The sequence below is a fragment of the Sinocyclocheilus grahami genome, unplaced genomic scaffold (genome assembly GCF_001515645.1).
Source record: "Sinocyclocheilus grahami isolate Dianchi unplaced genomic scaffold, SAMN03320097.WGS_v1.1 scaffold944.1, whole genome shotgun sequence".
Lineage (NCBI taxonomy): Eukaryota > Metazoa > Chordata > Actinopteri > Cypriniformes > Cyprinidae > Sinocyclocheilus > Sinocyclocheilus grahami.
Window position 1 is genome coordinate 186,382 of NW_015506123.1, and position 13,753 is coordinate 200,134.

Here is a 13,753-nt window from a genome sequence, read left to right on the forward strand (position 1 = left end):
TTTTCACAGACGGTGTCCATCCTGCAGGTAAAGCTCCTACACACTGTGCCAGCTCAGTACGATAGTTTCAAACACGCTAAATGTGAATGCGCACTTATTTGCGTACATTTCAAGAACATAAATCTGAACACTGGATAAAGCCAGTTTCAAAATTACGTTTCATTTTGTTGGCATATTAATTTCCACTTTTAACAGTAATTACAATATTGCGTTACTCCATAAAAAAGTAACTAAAGTAATGCATTACATTACTTTTGCATTACTTTGTGTCACCTGAGCTGGGCTTGCTTATTTAATTCTAATCACAAAAAATCCAAAAGTTATATTTTTGGTAACTATAAAGGCCCCTTCACACCAAAAGAGAAATTAATAAGCCTCAGGCTAAATGAAATGCCTCTGTACCTCACGCACAATTTCTCTCAATAAGGAGAAAAGAGATGTGTCAGTGAGGAAATGTGAAAACAAAGTAACTTGTTACTTATTTGAAAAAAGTAACTTAGATATTTTCTTGTAAATGTAAAAGTAATGCATTATAGATATAGATGGGAATAGACAGTAAATTACCTAATACTGTAATGCTGTAAGCTTCATTTTAAGAAAATGGACTTTAAAAATATGTATTGTAATTAAAATCTAGAGACACAAATGTATAAAATTAATAAAACCGGAAGACTTCAAAGTGTATTTTTTATGTTTTCTTTCCACTAGTCTGAAACCAAAATCATAAAATTGATAAAAATGTTTTTGCCTGTAGTGCCTTGCATGCAAAAACCATCACATTGTCTTTGAATGTCATATTGACAAAAGCTGACCTACAAGGATGCATTCACGTGGTATTGCCATTTATTTACAAATCAGGTATCAGTGCAAACATGCTCCCAAAATTTGTGCCGAATGCATTTCAGATCCCCATGTTACAGGCCAGCTGTAGAGGACTGTAGATCATCACTCCAACAGTCTGATTCAGCTTTTTTTAAATGCCAGAAGTGCACTTCACTGCATCACACGTGTGGATATATTCCCAGTTTTAACTAAATGTTCCTTTAATCATCTTTTGATGAATTACTGCTGCTGTCTTTTAAATGAAATTCTGTTTACTGCCTGCTTTTCATTGGTGGTCATAACTAAATGTAGTGTTGACATTTATGAATAGAGCACAATTTGCCCCTAAATCTCTCTAATTTCTGTATTCTCATGAGGTCAGCCACAAAAAAGTTTGTGGGTCTAATGTCTTTTTTCTAATTTCCATATTTAAGAAATTTCCCATCATAAGTCAGTTGGTTGTCAGCTATCTCTTGGATGTCCCTTCGGCTTCGCTGTAACTCTCCAGCAGAGCCAGACGCCCCATAAGTGGAGCTTTTGCTTTTTTATTGATCTCTTTTTTTCTCATAGCTGGAAGGGCACAATATTTTCTCCAACCTGACTTCCAGTGAGTATGAGCAGGTGCTGGAGATCATCAGAAAGGCCATCATCGCTACAGACCTCGCTTTGTACTTCGGCAACCGCAAGCAGCTGGCTGAACTGCTGGCCACAGGGGTGCTGGACCTGAACAATCGTGCTCACAGGTCAGAGGTCATAGTTCATCTCCATTATCACAGAACTCTTGAAAATCTTACTTCAACTTTAGTGATATTTTCAGGGAGCCATCTGAAACAGTGTCATAGGCTCTGCTTGAAGTAGTAACACAGTGGTTCCCAACCCTGGTCCTTGAGGCACCCCAACACTGCACGTTTTGCATGTCTCCTTAATCAAACACACCTGATTCAGGTCATCAGATCATTACAAGAGAGACCTGAAATTGGTGTGTCAGAGAAAGGAGACATGCAAAATGTTCAGTGTTGGGGTGCCTCCAGGACCAGGGTTAGGAACCACTGTAGTAACATACTGCTTGAGTGAATCTCACAAAAACTGTTACACTTTATTTGAAGGTGAGATTTTCTTAGTGTAGTTGCACAAGTACTGTGTAATTAACTGCATGCACTTACTGTATGTTAAAGGTTAGGGTTTGGTTTAGGATTAGCTGCTTGTAACTTTGCGTAAATTCTGTTATTACTATGGTAAGTACATGTAACATGTAACTACATCACTTTAAAATAAAGTCACCAAAGAAAATATATCCAGGTTGCATTTCACCCTAAAGTCAAAAGACAAAAATAACAAGTCTTATTTTGCGCAAAGAAAGCCTTTTTCATTTTTTTTCTTTTTCTATTATGACATTGACTATTATTTTATTTGACAATTAAGCATATTTTCTTCCAAAAATCTCATTATCATAATGCACCATGCAGACATTACTAAATCAAATCAGTGTAAATCAAAAGCTGTATGAATTAATTTCACACAAAACTAACATTTTAAGTGTTTTAAGGTTTGTTTTTGTTGTTTGTTTTTGATAAATTGGACCAAACTGTGAATGAAATGGGTGCTTTGTCAATACTATATGATTTTAGACGTTTTTGAAATCTATTACAACTTAATTCAAGCAAAGCAATAGCTTTGTATCTTAATGTAGAGAATTCCTAGTATGTGTAACTCACACCCTGATCTGATCCCGCTGATGAATTGCTATGTGATTATTTGTCCGCCGCAGGGACCGTGTGATCGGTCTGATGATGACGGCCTGTGATCTCTGCTCTGTGACCAAACTGTGGTCCGTCACACAACTCACAGCCAATGACATCTATGCTGAGTTCTGGGCTGAGGTAAGCTTTAATCTTTCATTTAATCATTCTTAACCAAACATGCATCTTGTTGTAACAATATTGTGTAATAAATTAAATCATTGAACAAATCACTGTATTGTTTTGAGCGGTATGTCAAACTGCAGACCAGACCTCTGAAGGACAGTCAGTGAAATTGTTCATCTTGTTTGTGATGATAGGGGGATGAAATGAAGAAGATTGGAATGCAGCCCATCCCTATGATGGACAGGGATAAAAAGGATGAGGTTCCCCAGGGACAGGTAAATCAGAACTTTCTGTCATTATCAAGCTCCTAGAAGAACGTTGCTTTTCCAATCCCATGCCTTCACGTCAGAAGTGTGCCTAAAACGTTGCCTACACTCTTAAAAATAAAGGTGCTTCACGATGCCATAGAAGAACCTTTTTGTCTAAATGGTTCCATAAAGAACCTTCAACATCTGAAGAACCTTTCTGTTTCACAAAAGGTTCTTTGTGGTGAAAAAAGGTTCTTCAGATTACAAAAAGGTAAGAAAGAGATGGTTCTTTAAAGAACCTTTGACTGAATGGTTCTTTGTGGAACCAAAAATGGTTCTTCTATGGCATCGCTGTGAAGAACCTTTTGAAGCACCTTTATTTTTAAGAGTGTAGGTAGGCAGCTCATTAGGTTAACTTGTAGAGTAAATGCTAAATTTGAGTTGGGAAGCCATTTTTTAATGTCTTTCCATGTTCAGTAGTACCTGAGTCTTGTTTTACCCATGTTCTCAGGTCGGGTTTTACAATGCTGTGGCTATTCCCTGTTACACCACCCTGTCAGAGCTGTTTCCTCCCTCCGGTCCTCTGCTTACAGCCTGCAGGTCAGTCACACGCTCAACACAATGTTTGACTGCATGAATGCTCCAATGCTGTGATATAATCACCCGTAAGCACTAGCAAATTGAACCAATTGACTAATATTTGAAAATCTGCTTGGCAAAACTAATATTATAAAACAGATTCCTGGATGAGCCTTGTTTAAAACAGTTATAATTGCTATATGCAGACCTGTGACCACACGTTAACTTAATTTTATATTACTGCGCCAAGTAGCTATGTTGCTTTACAGACATAGCTATATTACTTAATGGAAGCATTGCTTATTGTGATTAATATAATTTTATATCATTAATTGATGTTTAATGAAATTCAATAAGTTTAGCACATATTAATATTCTTTATACAATACACCATTTTCTTTCCCGCTCTGAAACTGGAGTTAATTGCGCTGCTTTGCTCAGGTCACATTAACTTCGATAATGTAGCCATTGTGCTAGTTCTGATGTGAGGATGGGTCCGTGTCTAAACTTCTCCCCCTGTACCCCTAAACTGGTTGAATGCTTGCAAGCCTCTGTGAGCTTGATCTGTGGGGAATGCAAACACAATTGACGGCGGAATTTGAAAAGCCTTGCCACTGCGTCAGCACCAGGTTTTCAACTGAAATGTGTGGGCAGCGGGCCCAGATCCTTCAGAGCCCTGGTCATTGTGAGATCAGGGAGGGACCAATAAATTACATCAGCATCACTAATTGAAAGGGAGACTCTAATAACTTCATATTTTATCTGAAAATAATGATTTTAAGCATTTAAGAATAAATGCATTTTTAAGATTTTAAAATAAACAAACTAATTCAAGTTACATTTCAAGTGAGAAGTTACATTATAAAGTCAAAAGCAGTGTTTCAACACAGCAACTGTTACCATTAATCAAATCACCATTAACCATATACTTTATAACCAAACAGAGCACAACTGAGAAATGCAACAACAATTCTTACTAAAAGTATTTAAGAATTTTTTAATAGCCATATTTATTTAAAATCATACACTATCTTTTAAAAGTTTTTTTAAGAAGTCTCTTGCCTCACCTCACATGCATTTATTTGACCAAGAATACAATAAATAATAATAATAATAAATGCTGTGAAATATTACGATTTAAGAGCTGTTTTCTATTTTAATGTTTTAGAATGCGGTTTATCCCTGTGAAGCAAAGCTGAATTTTCAGCATCTTTACTCCAATCTTCAGTGTCACATGATCCTTCAGAAATCATTCTAATATGCTGATTTGCTGCTCAAGAAACATTTCTTATTTGAAATGATGTGCTATGTTGAAAAACAACATCTTTAAGTTCAGAGGCGAAAATGTGTGAAAGCAAAACTTGCTATTTTATTTTTATGACTGTTTGCCACATTTAAACTATAGACCAACTGTTGTGCTTTTGCTGTCTATGTTTGCAGGGAAAATCTGGCCCAATGGGAACAAATCGTGCAAGGAGAGGACACCTCTGCATGGGCTTCTACTAACGAGGCCGAACTGAGCGAGACATCAGACAGTGGACCAGTAAAAGTGGATAATTGAATCCGTGGCACCTGTCCCACAGCACCACCTACACCTGCCAGAGACACTGGACTTCCTGTGGACAGTCCCACGTCCTGCAGAGACAGGAGGAAGCGCAGAGGCCAGGCGGAGAAGGATACATTCAGAAAAAATAAACAAAACATAATGTTACCTCAGTGGGTGACGGAGGCGTACACTCTAATGAGATCAGGGCTCCCTTGTTGATGGCTGGGACTCGAGTCCACTCTGTGTGGGATCACTTCAGCAGAATGGCAGTACTTGTCCTTAGGAGGTTGCTTCTGCATATTTTCGTTTAGGTGATTATTTTTCTTTATCTCAGTTTCTTTCCTGGTCTTACATTTGAAGAGGCCTTAAATACGAACCTGAGTTACGAACTGGTTGGGTGACTTGCAACTAGAAGATGGTTCGTCTAGTTTAAAATGGTACTTTTTATCCTGCTGTGGTCACAAATGTTGTACACAATGAGAGGATTTATTTTTTAAGACAGACAAAGAATGTTAAGTCGCAGTTAAGGTGCATGAGGCACGATAAACCGATCGCTCTGGTGGTCTGATGGATGTTTTATATAATATTTTGAGCAAAAATGTTTTGCAGTTCTTGAATGAAGAAATACAGCCTATTCTGAGTGGAGTTGAAAACCAAAATCCCCCAAAGCGCATCCTTCCAAAGCAAGGAGCTTTTGTGATGGCATAAGTTTCACTCTGAACCTTACTGTATTCACACACAAGTCACGGTGTTCCTCACTGAAATGAAACTGTCACAATTGGAGCCAATGGCAAACAAGAAAGGGGCAGAGTGTAATCGAGTGAGTTTGTAAGTTTTATTTTCAGTTCAAATCCTCACAAAACTATGTAGCTATATACAGTGCTTAACAAATCTATTAGACCACCTGTCAAAAACTTGTTTAAAACTAAAAATGTTATTGTCATTTATTAAGCAAATAACAAACTGAAACAACTAAATATTCTTTATTCACACATAATAACCAAAAAGCTTAAATAGCCTGTTTTATTTTTATTTTGAATGACTTCCTTTGGCCTTGATAATAACAGCTTGCATTCTTGCTGGCATTGTTTTTATGCACTTTTCCACAGTCTCTGTCGTTGTTGACTTCCAAATAGTTTCTAGTTGTTCCCAAAGACTTGCTTTTGATTAACCTTGTGTGCAATCTATCTTTGAATCCATTAAATCCCAACAATAATTATATTTTAGCATTAGAAACTGTGACTAAAGAGCTTACACATACTGGTGGATTAACCATTACAGAAACATGCAAACAATTATTTTGGTAATCACCAATACTGTTAGTTTAGGGCAGCTGTGGCAAAAACCTTACATTGGGTGGTGGTCTAATAAATTTGTTAAGCACTGCATATGTTGAGCTGAGGACAACAATGACTCTAAAAAGATGATCCACACTGATATTTTGTCATAATTGTTTGCATGAGTGAGGGAGGTTACCCCAAATCTGTTCAAAAGAGAAAATGTACACAACCGAATTGATTGCTTGATTATGCAAACATTTAATATGGAACTATTTCTGATTCTCAAACTATTTTAATTATTTTCCTCAATTATTTTTCATTATTTTCATCAAATAATTTGTTTAATTATTATTATAATAAATTATTATTTAAGGTACTACAACCCCACCAGATCTGTAAATTAATTGATACAAAATAAATAAATTAATAAATAAAAGATAAATGACTGTAGGGAAATAAAAAGACATATACTAATACATTCATCAGAGACATATATAAACATCTTATTAAAAAAGGCTGCAGACTTAAATTAGTTCAGTTACTTAAAGGGATAGTTCACAAAAAAAAAAAAAAGAAGAAAAGTCTGGTGTTGTTCTAGTGCTGTATGACCTTCTTTCTTTTTCAGACCACAGAAGGAGAGATAATAGTAATAATAATAAAGTCCTGCTTACGCTGATCTATATAATGGCAGTGAATTGCGATCAGCTTCAAACATTAAAGAAAAAGATCACAGAATGATCCCATGCAACTCGTGCTGCATTTTCCAAGTGTTCTGAGTGCATATGATATGGTTTGGTGAAAAACGAACCAAAATTTTAATTATTATTTTTGTACATTTTTGACTTTGCCCATTGGTTTACTTAAAGAGTATACAATGACTGAAACCTCTCCCTTTATCTCTGTGGACTAGCCCCCTTCAAAATACCCGACCAGTCCTATCTTACTAACTAGTGCATCCACCATAAAACCAGACAAACTGTACCTCTTTTCTAATGTACATAAGAATCCTGCATGTTTGGATTCTTTAAAAGGAATTGGCTAGAAATGTTTCCACAACACTTAAAACGATCTAATAATGAGAACAGAATGATAAACGCATTACTTTCCCTTTTCCAAATCTAAATAAACCTTGAGAAGTTCATACTGTGGATTACATTGTGTAACTCTCATTCCCAAATCAGCATGATTCACAGTCTTCAAAGATTATTGTTTCTGTGTAATTCAAACATTTCTTTACACAAAATCAGCAGATGGATAATGCTTTGTAATGTCACATTTCTTCACCGCTTTCTGAACACATTCTGCTCCAGTTTCTATGGAACTGTCTGTACAAGTTTGTGTGAGCTTAGTGAAGGGGGCAATTGAAAATGCTTCTGACAATGTTTGCCATCAATATAATGCCTTTGTTTCAAATCAGTTTTTTTTCTTTGTATCTGTAAGATGCACCTGCGGTCCCTGCAGACAGTTTTGGAGCTCTGACTGACTGATGGCCTTCTGTAAATACTGCAGGACTGATGAGTGAATGTAATCAATACTGTCACAAACTGCTTCAAGATGCCTGTTAGTTTTTAAGTGTACCAAAGGTGTACACCATTGTATATGGGGATGTTAAACATGGCTTCCAATGGTTGTGTCGGCATGCGACATGCGCACTGTGTGTAGAGAGATTGAGTTTGGAGATGTAAGCTACATTCTAATGGTGCTATCTTAGGCAGTCATGCACTTTCTGGTCCCGTGCGCATGCAAGTGTGTTCGCTCTGGAGTAATGCTACCAACCCCATCTACTACGGAGTCAGAGTTGAGAGGATCTATTAAGCACCGGTCACCTCAGTCACCCATGATCATCCACAACCAGCTGTCTTTGCCCTCATATGCACTATATTTAGAGACTATTATTATAGTTATTAATATTATTGCTCCTATTATATTATTGCCACAATTATTGATTATTACCGTTGTTATTTTGTTAATTAGAGTTACATTTTAAATTAACTTATATTTTTTATACAAAGTTTAGCGTTTTTGTTTTGTACAGAGCAAATTGTACATTATGGAATAAAGCGAATGGTCATTTAGAGAAACTGCATACTGTTGCCCGAGATAAATGTCTCATCTCTAAATGTATGAGCAGTAATTACTTTTATTAAATATTTCTGACAAATACAAATGGTGTAATATTTATTTTGTGCATTTTTATGTATGTATGTATCATGTATGTATTTATGTACTTCCTTACATGGAAAGATTTACAGTAATCAATTTACCATGGTTATTGAAATAGAAACAGCACTACGTGCAATTATATTAACTAATATAATATAATAACTAATATAATTGCACCTTAATTATATATATATGTATGTGTGTATGTATGTATGTATGTGTGTGTATATATATATATATATATATATATATATATATATAACTAGTAGCAGTAGTAGTAGTTCACACAAATATATAAAGTAGTACACAAACATTAGCCTGTTGTTCAGAAGTTTTTGCAGTAGTGTGTTTTCACACAGGTATCCTAGCAGGGTAACACAAAGATTTTACCTGAACATGTCCCACAAGTGTCCAAATATCTTAATTTTGAACATAGAGTACCCTCATATTTTTGTAAATATTTTATTATATCTTTTCATGTGACAACACTGAAGAACACTTTGCTGCAATGTAAAGTAGTGAGTGTACAGCTTGTATAACAGTGTCAATTTGCTGTCCCCTCAAAATAACTCAACACACAGCCATTAATGTCTAAACCGCTGGCCACAAAAGTGAGTACACCCCTAAGTGAAAATGTCCAAATTGAGCCCAAAGTGTCAATATTTTGTGTGGCCACCATTATTTTCCAGCACTGCCTTAACCCTCTTGGGCATGGAGTTCACCAGAGCTTCACAGGTTGCCACTGGAGTCCTCTTACACTCCTTTATGACGACATCATAGAGCTGGTGGATATTAGAGACCTTGCGCTCCTCCACCTTCCGTTTGAGGATGCCCCACAGATGCTCAATAGGGTTTAGGTCTGTAGACATGCTTGGCCAATCCATCACCTTTACCCTCAGCTTCTTTTGCAAGGCAGTGGTCGTCTTGGAAGTGAGTTTGGGGTCGTTATCATGTTGGAATAATGCCCTGCGGCCCAGTCTCCGAAGGGAGGGGATCATACTCTGCTTCAGTATGTCACAGTACATGTTGGCATTCATGGTTCCCTCAATGAACTGTAGCTCCCCAGTGCCTGCAGCACTCATGCAGCCCCAGACCATGACAGTCCCACCACCATGCTTGACTGTAGGTGAGTATGAGAGAGTGAGGGCGATAACACCAAATTTAACACACCTGCTCCCCATTCACACCTGAGACCTTGTAACACTAATGAGTCACATGACACCGGGGAGAGAAAATGGCTAATTGGGCCCAATTTGGACATTTTCACTTAGGGGTGTACTCACTTTTGTGGCCAGCGGTTTAGACATTAATGGCTGTGTGTTGAGTTATTTTGAGGGGACAGCAAATTTACACTGTTATACAAGCTGTACACTCACTACTTTACATTGTAGCAAAGTGTCATTTCTTCAGTGTTGTCACATGAAAAGATATAACAAAATATTTACAAAAATGTGAGGGGTGTACTCACTTCTGTGAGATACAGTATATCTAGAATGAGTGCAGGTAAAGTGAGACATTTCAGCTTACCGAATATGTGTCAGAATATTACATTAATTCGGTCTTAAAGGGGCAGCAGCCTAAATAAATACCTGTCTGTCTCATTAATGTTAATCAAACAACAAAAGATGTTAAATACATGTATACATGTTAAGCCTACTGTATTAGGAAAACGAGTGTATTTAATATGTATCTATTGTATTTGTCTTATGGTTTGTAATTTGCTTCTTTATTTTTATATAAATATTTATGTCCCCCAGACATTTTAACGTGGTGGTTAACCAAAAGGAAATGATAAAAGCGTTTCACAATAGTTTGGTATGTCCATTATAATAAATCAAAATATTTATTGCATTTGAATATTTTTTATTATAAAATAATTACTTATCTTACACCAAGCATTTTGTCATGTCCCTGATGAGCTTCACTGAATTTGTACTTAGAAAAAACTAAATAAAATAACTCAATGTGTCCAGTATTTTTCTAAAAATGCAAGATATTTTATAAAAAACTGAATATATATTTATGTCCCTCAGTCTCAACTCAACCGCATAACACTAACCATTCTACACCTATGATAATTTAGACCAACCATGTGTGACATAATTCAGGTCCCTTTAATAGTAGTGCAGAGAATGGTAAGTAGTGTCATAGTTTTTATTCTTTTTTTTTGGCGTATAGTCAGAGTGTACTGTCAAGCTGAACAACTAAACCCCATCACATGAAATTAAGATGGAACATTTTTATTTTTTTATTCATTTTAATTTCATTTTAATCCATAAGTATATGTTATGTACTTATTTTATTGTTGCCATACATGCCATATATGCCATCTACTCTCCTACACTACACAAGTAGCAGTGGCCAATTTGTGCAAAAAAACACAACCCTGTCATATATATGTATATTTGTAGATAATAAAAAATGCATATATATATATATATATATATATATATATATATGTGTGTGTGTGTGTGTGTGTGTGTGTGTGTGTAATAGTCATGGTTTCAGTAAATATATGCTTACCAAAATCATGAATCATGACAACTCAAAATGTTGTTATGAATAGAATATTTGATGTAATGGGTCCACTTAAACTCTGACATGCATCCTATGTCAGAAATGGCACCCACATCAGCAGCAGAAAGAGTGTTGTGCATGCAGTTATGTTGACCCAGAAAGAAGGGCACAATATGAGAGTGAAACAATATTGAAAATTAACATATATAATGCCATACTGATGTCTAATGATGGGTATTTAGAAAATTCCAAGTTGAAATATTACCAAATTCGAGGAATGGCTCATATATTTGTGAATATTTTGAAATAAGCTGTATCAGCCTCCTGCTGCCCTCTAGTGGCACTTGATGAAATGTAAGCTACTAGGACTAGGATTTCAATTTTCTTTTGTTCTGTATGGATATTCATTTATGAATTCATGACACGCATGACACGCATGATTACAGACAGACATGATTTAGAAATGGCGTTGCAGAATTCATATCGAAATGTTTGATGTCAGGGCATCAGGCTATATTCTGCGTACAGACAGAGGCGCTACAGATCACGAGCAATCTTCGCTGTCTTTAAACATTAAAAAGTAGCACGTCATGGGAAAACAACAGCAATAATAATAATAATACGTTTGTTTGATTAAAAGTTTAATTCATCATCACTTCGATCATACTGTACCAGCACGGCCCAAAAAACACTAATAGTAGATGTGAAAGCTGATACCTAAAGAAGACGTTCCCATCTGCCCCATCTGTATCAGCCAACCCTTACGAAAAATAAGTTTGTTCAAGTGTGCTATTAGTATACTTCTTTTAAACTAAAAACAGGAAAGTATACTTTTAGTCTACTTTTTATGTACTTCTCAGAAATGGGCTTTATGTACTTCTCAGAAATATACTTAAAATGACATTTAAGTATACTTGACTTATACTAAATATATTTTAGTTATAATTGTGCTCCTAGTATCCGTGTTTTCATTGTTATACTGTAGGGCACGCTAGTACACATCTTCTGTACAGAATTTCCAAAAAACACAAGTGAAGAAGAAACCGAAACAACAGATGCCTCCACATGTATTCCGTTCCTACACGGAGCACTTTGAAGTAAGTTTGAAATAAGTGACATTGCAGTCCATTTGTTAGGAAAGTGTATGAACAACTGCACATCAGCAGCAGGCACACCTCTTTAACAACTATACAGCGTGAGTGCTTACTGAAGAGATGTAATATTAATAATTGTCAGTCAAATATTAATAATTTACAAACCTGGTGTTCTAAATCTAAATCATCAAATCCTTACAACCTCATATTTTCGAAGAGAATCCATTAAACTCTGTGTGACTTAGTGTGCAACTGTATGTCATTTCTGACTAAGCTAACTGATATTTCTGACTTTATGCTTCCCAAAAATATCAAAAATAATTTTAATTTAGAAATTAAAAGCATGTTCACCACAAAAGCGATTCAGGTCTCTGCACTGTATTTCATTATTAAATATATTAATACTATTATATGAGTACACAGGGCAAAGAAAATAAACGCCATGTTATTGACCCATAAATCTTATCTTAGCCTTGCAATCCAGCATTACATCATACATGCAATCACTATGGCTCGTACAAATTTCGTATAACCAAACAGCTGAGCACGACATAGGCCTTTGAAATACCAACAGTCTGTCAATGACAAAAACAGTTGAAATACAATAACTCTAGATAAAATTATTGTGTGAGAGAGGAGACTCTTTTCCAGGCAAAGTGTGAACTGCAGATAATCAAAGCAAAAAAGTTGATTTCAAAGGGTGAGTATGACTGTGATTCACTGAGAGAGCAAGTCTCAGCAAGAGATTGGACCTTACCTTTAACCTTAGCACCAATCAATGCCTTACTGTCGCTTGATCTAATCACAGATCAAAGTCCCTTCCACGAGGCACTATCAACAGAGTCTGTTTGTGCTGCTCACTCTTTTCCTTCTAAGCCCTTTGGCTTTATCGGTCTCCCCTTCTTCTTGGACCCTACAGACCTCATAGGACCCAGGGCCACATCATGTTTCCACGTGCGTTGGCGCTGCTCCTGCTATGTATCTCCACAGGCTTGGCTGCCACCCTTATCCAGGCCTCTGTTGATGCAGCTGCGGTGGATTCTCCAGCTGACGGCTCTGTTTTACCTGAAGCTCAGGCTGGAGAAACCCCAGATGTTCCTGCTAATGGGCAGAACCAGGCAGAAAACATCTTGATGGCAGATGCCCCAGTGGAGGAAAAACCTGCAGAGACCCAGAGCTCCACTCAAGAATCTGAGGAAGAGTTGGACTGGGGTTTCGGTTCTATCAGAGGGGGTTTCCAGGCAGTGAATGGCTATTTTGACTCCATACTGGAGCTGATGGGAGGTCGGGATGGTGTTTGTCAGTACCGCTGTAAATATGGTAAGTCAAACAGTATTTGTATTGAATAGTATTTATATTTTATTCTTTGCTCAGTGTGCATTCTAAACACTTCTCAGGTCTCTGTCAAACTATATGCTTTGGGCAAAGACTTTAACCTTTCTTTCTGCTGTAGAATGCTAAAGGATGTGAGTCTTCCAATCTCCAAAAAGAAGCATAACTAGTATACGTTTATATATATAAAAAAAAGCTTGACAGATGTAGTCATTATGATTTGTCATGGAAATGAGAAGATTGTGTACATTCTTCAAAACTTTTCCTTCTGTGTTTCCTCTGGAAAAACAACAACAACAACCGGTAA

The 13,753-nt window shown here is 36.5% G+C and overlaps 2 protein-coding genes across 3 annotated transcripts in view; both read left to right on the forward strand.

Annotated features, from left to right (window-relative positions):
- Positions 1-8,493, forward strand: part of pde10a (phosphodiesterase 10A) — a 103,627-nt gene extending 95,134 nt beyond the window's left edge. The window contains exons 17-22 of the mRNA XM_016249626.1: positions 1,393-1,565; positions 2,591-2,702; positions 2,882-2,962; positions 3,447-3,535; positions 4,955-5,371; positions 7,781-8,493. Of these exons, the coding sequence (XP_016105112.1) occupies positions 1,393-1,565; positions 2,591-2,702; positions 2,882-2,962; positions 3,447-3,535; positions 4,955-5,075 (576 nt within the window). The 3' untranslated portion in view covers positions 5,076-5,371; positions 7,781-8,493. The remainder of the gene's footprint in view (positions 1-1,392; positions 1,566-2,590; positions 2,703-2,881; positions 2,963-3,446; positions 3,536-4,954; positions 5,372-7,780) is intronic.
- Positions 8,494-12,936: 4,443 nt separating this feature from the next.
- pla2g12b (phospholipase A2, group XIIB) overlaps positions 12,937-13,753 on the forward strand; it is a 5,437-nt gene continuing 4,620 nt past the window's right edge. For both annotated transcript variants that reach the window (XM_016249618.1, XM_016249619.1), the window contains exon 1: positions 12,937-13,434. In XM_016249618.1, the coding sequence (XP_016105104.1) occupies positions 13,059-13,434 (376 nt within the window). In that variant the 5' untranslated portion in view covers positions 12,937-13,058. The remainder of the gene's footprint in view (positions 13,435-13,753) is intronic.